Source organism: Meriones unguiculatus, chromosome 14, assembly GCF_030254825.1.
Source record: "Meriones unguiculatus strain TT.TT164.6M chromosome 14, Bangor_MerUng_6.1, whole genome shotgun sequence".
Lineage (NCBI taxonomy): Eukaryota > Metazoa > Chordata > Mammalia > Rodentia > Muridae > Meriones > Meriones unguiculatus.
This window is the reverse complement of record NC_083361.1, coordinates 83637037-83655685: the sequence shown is the minus strand read 5'-3', so window position 1 is coordinate 83655685 and position 18649 is coordinate 83637037. Positions and strand designations below refer to the sequence as shown.

General features: G+C 38.4%; 1 protein-coding gene across 1 annotated transcript in view; it reads left to right on the top strand.

Moving 5' to 3' along the window:
* Window positions 1-16758, top strand: part of Acer3 (alkaline ceramidase 3) — a 79185-nt gene extending 62427 nt beyond the window's left edge. Inside the window, exons 8-11 of the mRNA XM_021627093.2 lie at window positions 4068-4169; window positions 6624-6728; window positions 10850-10895; window positions 11748-16758. Coding sequence (XP_021482768.1) covers window positions 4068-4169; window positions 6624-6728; window positions 10850-10895; window positions 11748-11801 — 307 coding nt within the window. The 3' untranslated portion in view covers window positions 11802-16758. The remainder of the gene's footprint in view (window positions 1-4067; window positions 4170-6623; window positions 6729-10849; window positions 10896-11747) is intronic.
* Window positions 16759-18649: the final 1891 nt, after the last annotated feature.

Genomic DNA, 18649 nt, shown 5'->3' with positions numbered 1-18649 from the left:
TATAAGCAAATAACAACACCCAGTTGTAATAAACAATCTGAAATAAGCTCATTCCTATCTGTTACACCTGGAAGGGGTAACATTCCAAGAACAATGTGTTTTTGAAGAAACTCTTGTCTTGTTTTCTAGAAGTTTTCTCACAAATGCTCAGACTTCTTCCCACATGACTCCATTCTTGGACAGTTTTCCAACATGTGCCAGACCTGTGCATTGAAAACAACAGTTTTTTGCTGAGAAACTAAAGGAACTACATAAATTGAGAGATCCACTCCCTTACAGGTTAGAGGTATATACCTTCAGTCACAGCACTGGGGAAGCAGGCTAACCATAGGTCCACATAGAGAATTCCAGGTGTTTTCAGCTTTGGGGGGAAAGAGGCAGGTGAATCTCTGTGTGTTTGAGCACAACCAGGTCTACAGAGCTAGGACAGTTGGGGTTACACAAAAAAACCGTGTCTTGAAAAACAAAACAATACAAAGAAAATATAAGAGGCCTCCAGGCCAACTGGGGCTCCATTATGAGACTTTGTCTTAAAACAAACAAACCAGGCCAGACACAGAGGTTAAGAGCCCTTGCTGCTCTTCCAGACAACCAGGTTTAAGTTCCACCACCCACATAATAGCTCAGAACTCTCTGTAACTCCAGTTTCAGGGGATCTGATGTCTTTTTCTGGACTCTGCTGGCAACAGGCACATACTTTGTGCACAGGCATGCACATCGGCAAAACACCCATAAACATAAAGTAATAAAAGAATTCTTTTTTAATGTAAAACTTGATTCTGACATTTACATAGGCTACAAAAGACCAAGAATGGATGGAATGGTTTGTAAAGATAAGAACAGCATTAGCAGTCTGGAGCTTGGGGTATAGTAGAGTATGTGCTTAGCATGTACAAGGTCCTGCATTCAGCACCAAAGAGAGGATGGGGAGAACTTCAAAGCTTGCTTTATTCTACTGTACCAGCAAGGTGCTGTTGTACTATAGCTGGTAAGCATAGACTATGAGACATCTGAAGCAGACTAACATACCATACTGGCTTGATTTTCAATTAATATGTGGGACAGTCACTTAATAGAAAAGATCTTTTCAGCCAGTTGTACTAGTTCTTTTTTTGAAGCAGAGCTTCTCTTGGTATGTAGCCCAGACTGACTTCAAGTGTATGAACCTCTGCCTTAGCCACCCAGGTGCAGGTGTGGGCCACTATACCTGGTCTTATAAATGAAGGTATCCTTCAACTGCACACCCTAAATGCCTGCTAGGGAAATGAACTGTGTTCTCAGCCCATTATAAAAGTACAACAGACACGAGTCATGTCACTAAATGTAAAAGATAAAATTATTAAACTTCCAGGACAAGTTTTTGCAAACTTTAATTAGTCAAAGATTTATTAGGACACAAAATATAAAGAAAAAATAATGAATTCAAGTTTTAAGTTAACTAAGATTAACAAACTTTTGCCAGACCATGTAGCACGAGCAAGAAGCCAAGCTAGTAATCAAGGAGGATAACGTGAGCCTGTAGCTCAAGCTCAAGGCCATGCTAGGCAACCCTCGCAAGAACTTGGCTTGAAAAAAATGACAAACTTGGTTTTTAAAGACTGTTCAGAAAACAAAAGGCAGAGTATCTCCAATATATATATGCATCAGAGGGCTTACATCCCAAATCTGTAAAGGATTCTTACAATTCAAACAATAAATACCATGTTGAGGAAGATACATGGATGACAGATAAGTACAGAAAGCAATACCCCTTATTACTTTTGGGGGGAAATGACATAAAAAAACCACGATGAAATACCACTGTACTACTAGAGATATGGCTAAAATGAAAGGGACAGACAGGCCAGGTGTGCATGGATTCAGAACAACGGGAACCACTTGTACCTTGCTGGTAGAGTGTAAATTAGTACCATCTCTTAACCCCACTGCCTGGGGGACTTCCCAGGGATGAGAGATGGGAAAGGGAAAAAGGGAGATAATGCTTGAACAGGGTCTTGAAAAGCTGAGCATTTTATCTCATACAATCAAGCCATTTCTTTCCTACCTTTAACCCAAGAGAAATGAAATTATACTTAAGTGCACAGTCTTAATTAGGAATGTTCATGATGCTTTATTTGTAATGGTCAATAACTGGAAACAAAAAACATTTGGACAGCCAAACAAATTGTGCTATGTATATGCTATGAAGTATCAATACCAAATGAAAGAAGTCATCAAATAAGGGGAACCCTTAGTATGATTCCATCCTCAGTCTCTGTCTTCCTGCCCTCTCCCCCTCCCCATACCACTCTAGCTTTCTGAAATACGTTATTTTTTATCACACTGGTAGTTGCATGTACCTTCTGTTAATTTGTTTTTGTCTTCCTGAGACTGGTTCTCCCCACAGCCCAGGGTAGCCTCCCACCACAGCATCTGTCTGACTCAGCCTCCCAAGTCTGAGATTAGAGATGTGAGCCACTGAGCCTGGATTCACATGTACATGTTTTGAAATTTATTTTATTCTTAATTGTGTTTATGTGGGTGTGTCTGTATGTGAGTATGGGCAAGTAAGTGACAGTACCTTCAGAGGCTAGAAGATGGTGTTGGAATCACTGATGTTAGAATTACAGGTAGCTGTGAGCTGCCTAACATGTATACTGGGAACCAAACTCAGTATGTGCTCTTAACATTGAGCCTTCTCTCTAGTCCCTAGATGTACTTTTTAAATATGTATGTTCTAAACCAGATATGCTGGTGTATATGCTTATAATCCTAGTATGTTGGAGGCAGAGGCAGGAAGATAGTTAAAAGTTCAAGATTAGTCTGATCAGCCTAGTTGCAGGCCAGCCAGGACTATCTAGCAGGACCCTGTCTCAAAAAACAAACAAACAAATAAATAACTGTACTTTATTAAAGCTATAAAAAATGAATAAGCTGCTGTTATATTTTAAGCAATTCACTACCTTTTGGCTTCTTCAGCAGTGAAGCAAAAAATACCTGCCTCACAGGTATATACATGCAGATTTGACAGAGACGTTCCCCATCCAAACAAACACTTCTATATCACCTCCCAATTACTTTTCCTCAAAACATAACTAATACTGTTTTCATTTCTTGCCTAACCATACTGTGAGTTTCCTGAGAGCAGGGCCTTTTCATATTAACTGCCTTCCACTGAAATGCTTAGAACTATGCCTGACACATTAAGAACTCAGTATATATTCTGTGATTTAGGAGTGTGTGTGTGTAGGCCAGTGTGGCAAAGAAAGTGATTCAATGTATGGTAATTCCTTTTTTTTTTTTTTTTTTTTAACGTGCATTGATGTTTTGCCAGTGTGAGAATGTGTTAGATCCCTTGAAAAGACAGTTGTGAGCTGCCATGTGAATGCCAGGACTTGAACTCAGGTCCTCTGGAAGAGCAGCTAGCTGCTGGATGAGAGGCTGATCTGGCTGTGACATTTGTCACCCAGTTGATCACCAGGGTTGATTTGGCTGATTTCACGGGCTATACGGGTGTTCCCTTCCTCACTGCTCCATGTGCATCCCTTGAAGTGGATGGCAGTTCCTGACTAGAGGAGGACGTCTTCAGTCTTCTTCAAGGGTAGCACCCTCCCCTGCTGGAGCCACCCTCCCCTAAACCCCCCTTCCCCTTACCTCTTCCCGCCACTGAAAAACTGTTGGGCAAGTATATTGGATTATCTACTTCATATACTTAGCAGTCTTTTTTTTTTTACTTAACAGTCTTGATGGGTCATGTTCTCTCAGTACATTTAAATAGCTAAGTGTTCAGGAAATGTCCAGGCACAGTGGTGAACTGCTGTAGTCTCAGCTTCTTGGGAGGCTGAGGCAAGAGGACTGCAGGAGCCCCTAAATTTGAGACCAGCCTGAGTGACAACATTGCAAGACCCATCTCAAAAAATCTTTTTAAAGTATGTAACATAGGATTGGCAAAGGTATTAGGTTAATAAATGAGTTGCTCTTGGTCTCCTGAGGACTTTCCTTTCTCACAAAAATAATGACTTCCAGCTCTTTCTTCTGATCATGATGTGACTTGAAGATTTGTCATGTTGCTTCTCTTTTCTCCACAGGGTTTATCCATGGCTTAGAGGACTAGGCTATACATCCTTGACTATCTTTTTATTGGGATTTTTATTGTGGAATGTAGATAACATCTTTTGTGATTCACTGAGGTAAGATATATTTTCATTCCTAGAAACAATCTTGGCGGCATTATATTAAGCAGAGAATTTGTAGGCGTATAGAAACAAGTGTCCTAAAATGAATTTTTACCAATGTTGACATTGTATAGCACAGTAAAATTAAACTCTGGAAATACTTATTTAAATTGCCTGAAGGTTTAACCTCAGAATATTTTATAATCTTTTTTTTTTTATGTGTGCATCACAAACCTATGTAGTTAATCACAGATTTACTGTATCTTTGAAAACTACCCAACAAGCCAGCATGGTGGCACATACCATTAATCCCAGTAGTTGGGAGACAGAGGCGGGCAGATCTTTGTGAGTTTAAGGCAAGCCTGGTCTACAGAGTGAGTTCCAGGACATCTAGGGCTACATGGAGAAACCCTGTCTCAAGAAAGAAAGAAAGAAAGAAAGAAAGAAAGAAAGAAAGAAAGAAAGAAGGAAGGAAGGAAGGAAGGAAGGAAGGAAGGAAGGAAGGAAGGAAGGAAGGAAGGAAGGAAGGAAGGAAGGAAGGAAGGAAGGAAGGAAGGAAGGAAAGCTGTCTAGTCTGCTTCATTGAGTAAACACAAATGATTTTTAATAAGCATTTGAAATGCATGTAAAACTTTTGAAGGAAATTGCCAATCAGCAAGGTTTAGACTATTGGAAACTTAGAAGTTGAATGTCCTGGTCTCTGTAGCAAATAAATTACAGGAGGGGAGAAGGAGGGAAGTATAACCTAACAGTAAGACTAACGAGAAATATTAAAGGCATTGTTCAGATGCTTGAGTGCTTGTCTAGTATGCATGAGACCCTGGGTTGGATTGCCAACACCAAAAAACAAAAGCAAGGAATGTAGGGGCCATTGGTTAACAGTGCTTTAGCCATTTGTGATCTTGATTCACTGTGGAAGCATAAACAAATGTTTACTTGATTAATAATTACATATTTTATACTAAAGGGTTATTGTTAATATTTTAGATGTGAAAATAGTATTGTAACTATGGTTTAAAGAAGTTTTTCTAGTGGCATCTACTGAAATATCTAGTGATAAAATATATATAAATTCTATTTAAATATAGAAAATACATAAATTCTATATAAAATATATAGAATTTTCCTCAAAGTAATATGGGAGAGAGACATAGACAAAGGTTCAGATACCATGGATTTAGCATAATTTGATAATTATTGAAGCTTGATAATAGATGTGTTATTATTTTCTTATTTTTGACGAGGGTGACTCTTTTTGAGACAGGGTCTCACATTGGCCTTGAGATCACTGAGTAACCAAGAATGATCTTGAATTCCTTATCATTCTGCCTCCATCTCCCCAGTAGTAGACTTACAAGCATGTGCCACCACAAATGGCTCGTAGTTTGCATACCTCTGCATATGTCTGACATTCTCTGTAGATTCCTGTATTAGAAAGATGCATATATAAATGTGAGACTTTAAAGGTAGCTAAGTAAATACATATTTTGCTTAGATCCCTGCAGTAAAAAGTTGTGTAAGCAAATGTAGACGAGTAAATGCACTCCCTGTATCTAAGCAGACACTGAGATCTGGCTGGATATGGTGGTGTGTGCCCGTAATCCCAGCACTGTAGGCAGGAGTTCCAGGACTTGAAGGCTAGCCTAGGCTACATGAAACCCTGGGGTCCGGGGTGGAAAGAAGAGTAAGAAACCAAGATCTTAATACATGCTTCTGAATTAGAAATACCCAGCAGAATGCCTAAGAGAGTGAACATGTGTACTAAGCGGGTAGTCATCCCCTGGATCTGATCCACTCACCTCCTACATTATGGCCTCGGGTTGGCATTTCACATTGGTGTTCTTCTCTAACAAATATTAGTATGATATATACTTCTTTAATCAAAAGAATTTGGGACCCACCTGAACTACTAGGGTCAACTTGGGGGCCTAAATTAATCTACCTTTTTAAAGTTCCTGCCATATATAGTTTTGCTAACGACTGCTTCCTCAATGGAGCACTTAAGATGTGAAACCATAGAAATGAAAGGAATTTATAGACTGTATAGTGGTATCCTGAGATGAAAGGAAATGTGTGCGTATTCTTTCCTGAGCAGATGGCTGGCTGGATTAGTGTTTCTCATAGTGTATTCCAGGAAATAGTTGTTTCAGAGTAGTAATAAAGTATTACCTAAAAAACAATTTCCATAGATCCGTGGTTACCTGGAACAAAAAGATAGATTCTATGGTAAGACTTTTCAAGGCCTTTAATTAATATGCACTAAAATAATCTGTCAATAAATTGTTTTATACATTAATTTGAGTCATTTCTTCATAAAACTTCTGGAAATACTGTTTTTCACAATACACTTTTAGAAAAGTAGATATAAAGAAATTAAATAACTACTGTATTTTAGAATATTTCAAAATGTAATATCAGCACCAGTATATCTTCAATTGTAACATTGTGGTTTCCCCCTTCTCCACACAGGAACTTTCGAAAGAGAGTGCACCCTCTCTTAGGTGTTACAACACAGTTTCATGCATGGTGGCATATTTTAACTGGCCTGGGTTCTTATCTTCACATCCTTTTCAGGTAAGAAAAAGGCTTTTAACCTAGCATGGGAAGAATGTTACTTTTTTGACATCAAGTGAGAAGGTGTAAATATAAAATGTTGGAGACAGAATCAGGATTTATATTCCAGTGTTGCCTTTGCCATTTGGTGACCATAAGAAATCCTTTCCTACATTTTTGTCATGTGTATGGGGTCATGGAGCTGCTGATAATTGGGGATTCTATCGTATATATTCTGAAAGTGAATGGCTCACAGCTGACTAGTATCCAAGAAACCCAGTTATACCCAAGCCTTGATGAGTGGCAACAGGGAGTGATGGTATGTGATCTCAGAGTTTTCAGTCTGGACCTTCCAGGGGCAGGGGGACCCTTTTCAAGAAGTAAGTTGCTTATCGCTTTGCCCCCTTTGCTCCCTTTAAGGAGACTTCTTAGGATTAGACACTTACGGCAAAAATGGACTTTAAGTTCTCACTGGTCACCCATCCAGTCAGGCCTACGTATCACTCTTTTCCCGCTTAGGAGACCTTATATTTCTTCAAATCATTATTCATTTGTTTGTTTGTTTCTAAAAATTTTATTTATTTATGTTTTATATGGTTTGCCTACATGTATTTCTGTGTGCCATGTGTGTGCCTGGTACCTTCAAAAGGCCAGAAGAGGACATCAGATACCCTGGAACTAGAGCAACAGATGATTATGAGTCACCAGTGCTCTTTTTTTTTTTTAATGGTTTATTTGATTTTCTCTTATGTGCATTAGTGTGAAGGTGTCAGAGCGCTTGGAATCAGCATTACAGCAGTTGTGAGCTGCCATGTGGGTGCTGGGAATTGAACCCAGGTCCTCTGGAAGAGCAGACAGTGCTCTTAACCACTGAGCCATCTCTCCAGTCTGCCACCAGTGCTCTTAACTGCTGAACTATCCCTTCAAAGTGTTTATGACAAGTTATATTTGCATTTACTTGTTTTTGTCCGAAATTCTGGTTAAGTTCATCCGGATCAGGGGCTTACCTATTCATTGGCACTTTCCAAATGTGCAGAGTAACCCCTGGCCTGTAGTCTGCTCTTAGTATGTAACACTCCTTAATGGATGAATGTATACGTTCTGATCTTTCACCAATAGCACACTTAGCCTTAGATTCTTCTTGGGAACAAACTGAACTATTAAAAGAAAAAAGAAGCCAGGCAGTGGTGGTGCATGCCTTTAATCGCAGCACTCAGAAGGCAAAGGCAGGCGGATTTCCAAGTTTAAGGCCAGCCTGGTGTAAAGAGCAAGTTTTAAGACAGCCAGGACTTCACAGAGAAACCCTGTCAAAAACAAAAGAAGAAAAAGAAAAAGAAGAGGAGGAGAAGGAGGAGGAGGAAAGAAAAAAGGAAAAGAAAAGAAAATTTTCTTTAAACCAAAAATTCATGGCTTTGGTCTGATCTATCTAGAGGGAAAATTGATGGAGGCTGAAGGTCATTCTACAGAATGAAAACCATGTTTTTTTAAGACCAGCAAGTGCATGAGAAACAAAACTGAGGAACTATTGTAGCTGGGGAAAACAAACTTGTTAAGGTACAGCATGTTGGTACGTGTGCCTGGGTAAGAGCCTAGCACAGAAAGAAAAGGAAATCCTTGGGACAATTAAAATGGAAATCAGGGCTATAGCTTAAATGTTATTAATTATTAATAACCTGCTTAGAAGAAGTGTCTTATGTTGATTTAGGAGGGTGCCTTAGTCTTGTGGAGTACTATGGCTGTTCATTGGAGATCTCTGGTATGGTATAGCATCTTTGTAAAGATGTTATAGACTATATTCATTACAGCTATAGGCAGAAAGTACCACAAGACCCAGTGTCTTCAGTTCAATCTTTGAGGTCCTGAAGACCTTCTCGTTTTAAATGGGAAGGAACAAAAGTGGTAATAGGATCAAGAAACATGCATAGGTAAGCAATCTTGATCTTATTATTAACTTCAGATGGCCATGCAGAGCTGGGGTTGGGAGTCTAGTTTCAAATCATCACAAGTTGTTTATAGATAAGGCCTATTGATCAGAACTGTTGTTTCTGGGATCCAGGAGAGAATGACTAAGGGAAAGAAAGTCAGAAAGGACAGACTTTAATTAGTTAAACCTTCAGGTTTAGGGCAAGTGACTGAAGATTTCTAGGTCTCCATTCGTTTATCTGGAATGTTGTAAAAAGATGGCCATTTATTAATGTAAAGCTTTGACAATACCTTAGTTTCTTTTACCTCAGTCCATTCAGCCTTGTATGATGCGTTTTAAATCAATGGTCCTTAAATAATTGATATGTCTGCATGCATATCTGAGCAAAAATTTAAGGTAGCAAAGGAAACAAGTTTTACAAAATTAAAAGCAGAGTACATTTTTCTATGATTTAAAAAAAAAGAACAGGAAAAAGATTAAGAGGTCAGAAAAAGGAAAACAAACAAACAAAAAACCGAGCTGAGCACAGTGGCACACACCTGTAATCCCAGTCCTTGGGAAGCAGATGCAGAATGATCAGGAGTTTGAGAGTTCAGAGGTCATTCTCAGCTGTACCTGGTGAGTTTGAGACCAGCTTTGTTTACATAATAACCTGTCTCAAAACAGCAACAAGAGAGTTCCCATTATTCAAAGTTTGAAAATAAAATTAGATAAATGTAAGAAGGGAGATAAAAAAATAAAAATATAAAAGCTTTAAAAATTCGGTAAAGTAAAAGTATATAATATAGTAGAAAGGAGGGAAACAGTGGCAAAAAGGGCAAGAAAGATATGAATGTAGCTCAGTTGTTGGATACTTGCTTAGCATGCACAAAGCCTTGGTTCTGTCCCCAGCACCACATAAAATGGGGCATAGTGGCACTTGAGATAGAGGCTAGATGATTAGAAGTTCAAGATCAGGCGTCCTCATCCACATAGTGAATTGCAAGCAAGTCTGAACTACATATAACCCTTCCTCAAAATACCAAGAAGAGGAGGAGAGGGAGTGAAAATACGAGTCTTGCTTTTTAAACATATATATATTAAAGTGGAAATACCACTAAAAGTGAAGTAAAAGGAGGATGCACAGAGGCAGAAAAAAACAGGAAAAAGAAATAGAGCAAGCCTTAGAACAGCTTCTTTATATGCTCTCAAAACTTGTAGATGGTCAATGATAGACATAGGTAGGGAAGGGCCTACTTTAGCTTGTAGACACTCATCTTTGCTATAGTTTATGCCCAAGAGGCACCTATATTGGACTCCTAGTCAAGATTCACTAAAGCTGTCTTCATTTTAGTAGCTTCTTTGGGTAACAAGAGTCTCAGCTGGACACACTTGGCTTTACAGTCAGTCCATGGGCTGGGCAGGTTCTCTGGAGACTCCCAGTATTGTATCCCTGTGGTGGCTAATGCTCTCACTATGTAGACTAATGATGGCCTGAAATTATTGCAGGTTGGCCTCAAACTCAAGGCCCTCCTGCTTTCCTCTAATGAGTACCAGGGTTACAGGAAACTGCCACCACACCCACCTTTGCATTAATGTCAGCCTAGACTATGCTAACAAACTTTCTGCTAAAAGCAATTGTCTAGGCTTTTTGTTGGATAAATACTTAAAAATATCATCAATTAACAAGTTCAAAGTCTTACAACTAGCCAATGTCCAGGTTACATCTAAACGGTCGTTTGTTGCAGTTCTAGCTTTAGGACAGGAAAATGTAGGATAGTCATATTAAATTTTATAAATTTAACTAGTAGGTTCTTTTGAGTTTTGTATTCTTATTTGAAATACTAGAAAATTAGGTTTTGTATATGTTGTCATGATATATTTTATTACTATTTGAATACATTTAAATAGTGTAGTATACATAAAACTATATATGTTTTATGTTACAGACAACTTATTATCTTTCAGGGACAAATCCAGCAATGTTTGTCATATGTGCTGATTTAATCTCACCTCCCAGAGAGAATTACTTAAAAGAGAGACACCAAAACACCTGTTACCTCTCTGCATTTCTCATACCTTTATTTAATTAATGCTTACAGCTGCATTTTCAAAGATGGAATTGTGATACCAATCATATGGGGAATTAAAATGTCATGCTAGATTCTAAACTACAAACATCCTGAAATTAGAGGCTATGAGTTGATTTGTCTGAGAAATTTTTCCACTTTTATTTCAGTTTATATACAAGAACACTTTACCTGAGGTACAGGCCAAAAGTGAAGGTAAGTGTATGTGGTAAAGGGTAGGGTGGTGGTAGTCTTGAGAAGGTCAAACAGATGTAAGAGGCAGCAGATGTAAGAAGTAGACAAGATGTGGTAGTGAATGGTGAACTAATTCAGGCCCTTAAATGATACAGCCATTTCACAGATGGAAGAGAGCTATGGAACAATAGAGGGGCAGCACAGACTTTGGAAGCAGTAGACAGTAGACCTCAAATCTGAAGTGGTCATTGTCCGTTTACTACTCTTGAGATCTTAGACAAGCCTCTTCTTTAAGCCTGAGTTACTTCGACAAAATGGAGCTGTTTACATTATTTTATTTATATAATAATTACATATAATAATTTACATAATAATTATTTTATGTAATAAAAAGCATTATTTTAAGAATTGGAAATTAAGGAGCCGGAGAGATGGCTAAGCAGTAAAAATACGTCCTGCTGTTTCACAGGACCCAATATCCATTCCCGGTACCCATGTCAGGTGCTTCATTACCACCTCTGACTCCTGCTCTAGGGTACCCAATACCCTCTTCTGGCCTCCACAGCACTGCATTTACATACACACATGCACACATACACACACACATAAACACACATACCTAAATTTCCTTTAAGACATACAGATTGAATGCCTACTTCTATGCTTGACAAAGTGGATGCTTAAATACATTTAAATACATTAAGTGAAAGTAGTTTTGATGCAAGTCAGGAGGCCCTTGCTGTATGTTCAGGCGACTGACAGTAACAAACCTAACATTTGTTACACCCAGACTCCAGGGATTGTTCTTCCTCATTTCTTTTCAGCATAGAATAATCTTTCCCTCTCTCACTTTGTCCTCACTTGTTTCTACAGTTTCTCTTTGGAATCTGGCCAGTGATCATGTTTGAACCTCAGAGGAAGCACTGATGAATTGTTTTACCAAGAAAACACAAAGCACCTACTGTGGTTCTGGCGAGATGGTCAAGAAATCCCCAAAGACTTGTCCATTCAAAGACAACATGCCCATCAAAAGAGAGGAATGACTCAGCTACACAGAGAATGAGCAATTGGTCTATTGGGTGTTTATCTCCTGGCTTTATCTCATTTGTTCTGGACCTAAGATGCTTACAGAGAAACAGATAGTGTATATTTATATTCTAGAATGGTGGAAAGGTTGGGCTTTTCTTAACACGTTAACAGTTTGCGCTGGTCATTTATGGAAAATTAATATTTTTTATTTTTTTACAAGAGTAGCATATTAATTATACCTTTATTAATTTTGATTAAATATTGAACAAAGTCATTAAGGACTGGCAAAATCCAAAATCCAGATGGTTGATTGTGAGCCAGCACTTAGTTGTGTCAGCTTTGACTTAGAACGTCACAGATGGTTTTCCAATATTATAAAGAAGGGGAAGTCCTGGCTGTGGGTTTCTAGGTGGCTCCTCACTGTCTGCCTTGGTGCTAGCTGGAGTGCTATAAGCAAACTCCGACCTGCCAGTGAGTGGGCTCTGTTCTCATTACCTCCAAGAATTTGTCTTGGGCTTTGTGGCAATAGCCAATCCAAGGGGTGGGCCGTGTAACATCCCCTCAGAAGCTCTCTATGGCACCTGTGGAACGTGGCCCCTCTCACCAGTTTAACGCTCGTGTTTTGCTTTCTTTGATCTTCAAATTATTCTTTTTGTGTCTAGCAAAATTAACTGGTGGTCTAGCCTACCCATATTCTGTATGCCAGCATAGTTTAAGTAAAGTTATCAGGGAAAGTTGTAAAATTTTCACTTTTTGCATTATGTAGTATTTTCCAGTTCTCAGAGAAGTCAAGGCTATACCCTGGCACATAAGTTAACTAGAAGTAAAATGGTCAGGACTGTTCTGCATGAACTGTACTAAAATATTTACTCCTTCATTTTTTGAGGAGAAGAAATACAAGGGTTGAAACAGTGCTGACTTGTAACGTTTGCAACATCTAGACTTAGAGTACTAAGTAATAGCAGTAAAATCTCATTGTGAGGCAAACGGCTCCAGTTTGGATTTGAGTCTATAAGAAATTGAATTGATTCTCACAAACAGTAAATGAAGAATCATATATCTATTAACTACATCCTGAGCTATGGCTTCAAAAGAAAAGTAGGTTGGTTTTGTTTTTTTTTTTTTGTTTTGTTTTGTTTTTTTGTTTTTTTTTTTCATGTAAAATTGGTTTTTAAAAAACTTCTCATTTTTTTTTCAATCTTCAATCTGAGTAGTCTTAGCCTAGCAGGGTGATGCATGCCTTTAATCCAAGCACTCAAAAGGCAAAGGTAGGCAGACCTCTGTGAATTTAAGGCCAGCCTGGCCTAACATAGTTCCAGGCCAGGCAGGGGTACATAGTGAAACTGTGTCTCAAAAATAAAGAAAGAAAGGAAGAAAAAAAAGGTTTGATTCGTTAAGTAGCCTTGGTATATTTTTAAAACAAAAAATGTTTCCTTTGCTCACTGGCATTTTTAAAGCCCAAGTACTAGTTTCCTTCCTTTAGCATCCCGGATGGCCATTAAACAAACACACCTTTTAGGAAAGCAAGACACACCAAACATAAACCTAAAAGAACCTAAGTTGTACTTCCATTACAGGTGTGGATCAGAGTCCACAATACATGCAGTGAGATTCCAAGGTTCTTGTGTCCTGGAACAAGAACTGGACCAGGGACATATGGGTAGTGATAGAAATAGAGACCTTTTATTAGGATAAAAGAAAAATGTTCCCCAGAATGGGAGTGGGTCCAAAGACTGGGAAGGGTGTCCACGGCCCTGGCCAAGAGAAACTCCACCCTTTATAGGCCATTTCCATACCCTCCATCTTTTCTGCAATTAGAGAAGGTAGGGCTTTCTAAAGCACATTGTTTTGTTATGCATAGGGGTTCACTCCTTCTTTTTTTTTCTTTTTTCTTTTTTTTTTTTTTTTTTTTGAGGAGAAGAAATACAAGGGTTGAAGCAGTGCTAACTTGTAACTTTTGCAACATCTAGGACTTAGAGTACTAAGTAATAGCAGTAAAATCTCATTGTGAGGCAAATTTGTATTTGAGTGTATAAGAAACCAGTCTTCCTTTAGGTTGGTTTTTGTTTGTTGGCCTCTAGAGCATCCTATTCTCCTACCTCACTTTACCCCCCATCCTCAGAGCTGTGGTTCCAAAAATCTTTTTTGAGGAGCTAAAGGGAGATAATATAGTTTGTATAATTTCCATGCTAATGAAGGGTGTAATCCTTACCAAAGAGAGACTAAAACTGTCTTCCTATTTTATCTGTTGGTTGGAGAGAAGGCTTTGGAGTTTTTGTTGTGGGAGTTGGTTTGATCCCTGTATTATAATGAGTTAAGTTTGAAACTGTCATATCCTAGAAGACATAAATTTTATGTGATTAAAAAAATGCAAGAATTTTTTTTCTGGAGAGATGGTTTAGCAGTTAAGAGCATTAACTACTCTTGCAGGGGCCCTAGGTCTGATTCTTATCAGCCACATGGTAGTTCACAAAAATCCATAACTGCAGTTTCTAAGGTTCTAATGATCTTTTCTGACATCTGCAGACACCAGACATGCATGTGGGGCATGCACATACATATGGAAGCAAAGCATCCATGCACCTAAACTAAATACATTTTTTAAAATGTCAGTGTAAGAATCTAAGCAAGAAAAATATGACTCTGCCAACCCAACCAATGGCCCCAGAAAGGACCAGAGTGAGGAAAACCATAGCTATGCTTGTGTAAATTGTTATGGATATAATCCTTGAAACTGTTAAAAACAACAACAAAAAACCCACAAACAAAAAAATACCCAAATGGTGGTTATGCATTAAAATCATGGCAAAATGCAAAAGAACAATTTTTTAGAAAAAAAAAAAATCTAGTAGTGGAATGGATTAAAGGGAAGATAGCATGGGACTGTATCCATTGAGTACCAACTGTGCCAAAAGAAAAAAATAAAATAAAAAACCAAAACATAAGGTTATAAGTACTGATAGATTTGTAATAGAGTTTATCTTTTCCTTTGTGAAGTTAAAGCATCCTGTTTGTTTTCTAAAGAGATCGTTTAAGTCCTTCATCCTTTGAGTGACTTCTAGGTGTAGGTGGCCTTGTCTCTAAGGTTCTTGAGGCTGTGGAGACTTGTGCCTTATGGACACTGGTATCCTTAGAGTAACCTCTACAGTCTACATCCTGTCTCCAAACATCCAGTGCCCTTTTTAGCCAAGTGTCAGACACAGTGTAATGTCTCTGTCCTGTATCTTCTGAGAAATAAGATTCTAGCAATGTGCTGAGTTGTAACCAAAATAAGAGAGACTTTCCTTTTTTGGTAAGACTTAATAGTATGTCCTTTTTATAACATACAGGGAAAGTACACCCACTCTGATGTTACTGCTTGATGGTATTATAACTCCTATAATTTTCATTATGGAAAGGAAGTTCAATTTAAAGATCTTTGGCAAACATAACCATCATTCTAGATGTATCTCAGCCTTACCTGAAATCTTACATTCATCAATCACTTGTACACTAAGAACAATCCTATGAAGGAATCAGTCCAACAGAAGAATTTTTTTTATTTTTTATTTTTTTTATCAAGCCCGAGCTGTCCTAGATTTGCTTTGTAGACCAAGCTGGTCTCAAACTCACAGAGATCTGCCTACTTCTGCCTCCCTGAGTGCAGTGATTACAGGCATGCACCACATGGCTCAACAGAAGAATTCTTAACTCAACATTCAGAAAATTGGATCAACATAAATCATTTTGATGCTGTTTTATTTTTGTTTACCTTGATTTAAAAAATGAAATAAAATTTTAATCTTTCTCAGAACTGATTTTGGAAGAAAATCTGTGAATCCAGTATAAGATTTAGTAGCTTAATAGAGCTTTTGTTTTGTGACACCAATTATTGTTGTTCATCTTATATATACAAGTAGCATTTTAAAGTTTCATGAAACATTTGTTAGGCAAAAAGTATAATTTTAATAAGTTCAGGGAGTTAATGGTCCCTATTTATTATAAGGCAGTGTGTACTTATTAGGCCTTTTTACGTATCTCTTAGACATTCATGTTTACTTACATGTTTTAAATTAGGATGGCAGTTGGGTGGAGTGATAGCTCAGCAATTAGGAACACTTGTTGCACTTGCAGAGGACCTGGGTTCAATTCCCAGCACCCAGAGGTGGCTCACAACCATTCATAACTCCAGTTCCAGGGCATACAATGCTCTCTTCTGACCTCTGAGGGCACCAGTCATAAATGTGGTGCATACATATACATGCAGACAAAACACTCATACACATAAAATAAAACTTGAAAGAAATTAAGCATGCTAAGAGAAAAACATAATAAAGTAGGGTTTTCTTAAATGTATGAATGAAATAGCCACATACTTTTGTCATTTAGTTCTTTCTGAATGTAAAATTATGATGATTACATGAAAACAGTTACCATGAACAGACATGACACAATTAGAGCAGGTTTCAGGCAGCAAATAGAACTCATACGGAAGAATTCAGACTCCCTCGTTGAGGTGGTGAAAGGTCTAGTGAGAGGAGAAAGCGTCAAGGTAAAGAAGTTAGATAGGATGGGAGTTTTTAGGATGGGGTCTCTTCTCTTTAGGCTTTATCCTAAAATAGACTGCAACAGTTCTTTTCTTTGATAGAGAAAAAACACAACCTGAGAACGCTTAAGGGTTTTTTTTGTTTGTTTGTTTTGAGAATTCGTCTTTAGTTCTTATACAATTTTAAAGTTTTTTATTAATTTTTTTACTAATTTTAACATTTATTTACCTTAGATATAGTTTTAAAACTCTCATTAATTATAAATTAAAATTTCAGTTTTTTCTTTAGATGTTTTAAAACTTCAATTAAAGTAGGCTATCCATTTGTGATCTTGTTGCCCAGGTTTTCCAATTGTGTGTTTGTGTGTGTGTGTGTGTGTGTGTGTGAGAGAGAGGGGGGGGGGAGAGAGAGAGAGAGAGAGAGAGAGAGAGACAGAAATTTCCCTATTTTGGGAAGCATAAAATAAAATTATCTTTAGTTATATTTATCTAATTTTTAAATAATAAGTTGAATTTGCACAGTTATGAAACAAAACCATCTGGGATACCAAATGACAACTTTGGAAATATTCTTTTGTAAATCAGACAACAGAGGAGTGGCAAAGAGACAAAAGGCTGATGCTAGGAAGTTAACAACCAAACATTCTGAAAACAAAATGAAACCAAATGTTCTGCCCTGAAAACAGCCACAGTGGCACCGTAACTGCTTCCTATGCATCAACTCAAAATAAACCAGTCGACTGTGGCCTAAGCCAAGCAATTCCAACTCCCTGGAAAAGCTTAATAGCATCTATTTGAGGAGGTAACACTAAGCAGCTGGGCAGAGTGGGCACATTTGGGTACCTGACAGCAAGCCAGGCTACTCTTCTGGTAAAAGGGTATCATTCTTGGAGCACCATGTTTAGTGCCAAACATACGTACATAGGGCTGGGAAGATAGTTCAGTGGGTAGAGTACGTACCCATCATGCATGTGTGAAGCCCTAAGTTCAATTCCCAGAAACACAGGCACATGCACACACGCATGCACAACACAACACAGATCTGGCTAAGTTTATACAAAGGGACTAAGTTTATTCTGGAACCAAACATGAATAACCATGACCTAGGAACAGATCCAGATTGCCCAAATATTATATCCCCACCTTGTAACAGTTTCATAAAGTTTTTATAGGACTAGAATATGGGGAGAGTTAAGAGCACTTTTTGTTCTTGCAAAAGACCCAGGTTTACTTCCCAGTACCCACATCAGGCAGCTCCAACTTCCTGTAACCCCAGTTCATGAAATCTATATCCTCTTCTTAACTCCTGGCTGGTGGCTTGCCAAATGTGTTACAGACACAGGTCAAATCTCCTCAAGCATTAAGAACTTCTTGAACCATCGTGTAGAACCAGAATTGAGAAAAACACCAGCCAGATAATGTGTTGTCTCTTTCAATTCTTATTCAAGCTTTAAGCTCATGCCAGTATGTACAAAATGCTTTGGGGACCATCAGATTCATCTATTCTCCCAGTATGACCATGTTTAAACTTCTTCTGGGCTTGTGAGATGACTTAGTATGTTAAAGCACATGTCTCTAAGCCTCATGACTTTAATCCTTGAATGTGATCCATGTGGCGGAAAGAGAGAACCAACCCTCTTGAGGTCAGTTGTTCCCTGACCTCAACTAACGTGTCATGACATATACTTACACACTAAATAAGTTTAATTTTTAAAAATGTCCCTCTCTATTACTGTGTTTAACTGTTAAGTTAACTTAACTTGGGAAAGGTGGCCAAGTTTAAACTTGAACACTTAGATCTCACCTAAATCCGACGCTGATCAAACTCACTGTAACAGATTCTAAAGTAACCTTTACCCCCATCACTTGGTCCTACCAGCTCTGTTTGCCCAGGCACAGGGGCAAGAATTCATTCTGTCTCCAACCCTTTCCATGAGCAGTGAATGAGAATGGCTATGCCGTAGGAGAGGTGGCTTGGCCTACTCCCAGAGATATCACTGTGAAACCACAGCAAGGGGAAGTATGGGCTGCTAAAAGCATAGTAGTAGGTCTGTCCCTCTGGCCTGCAAATTAAGCTGTGTGAATGGGGAAGTAGTTAATGTTGGGTAAATAAGGGTCTGTGTTGTCAGGGCCCGAGGCAGAGCATCTTACCCCAGCTGCTTTTCAAACATGGACCTTTTCAGTTGTCCTGGAACCAATTGTGGCTCCTTGCTGTGGAAAT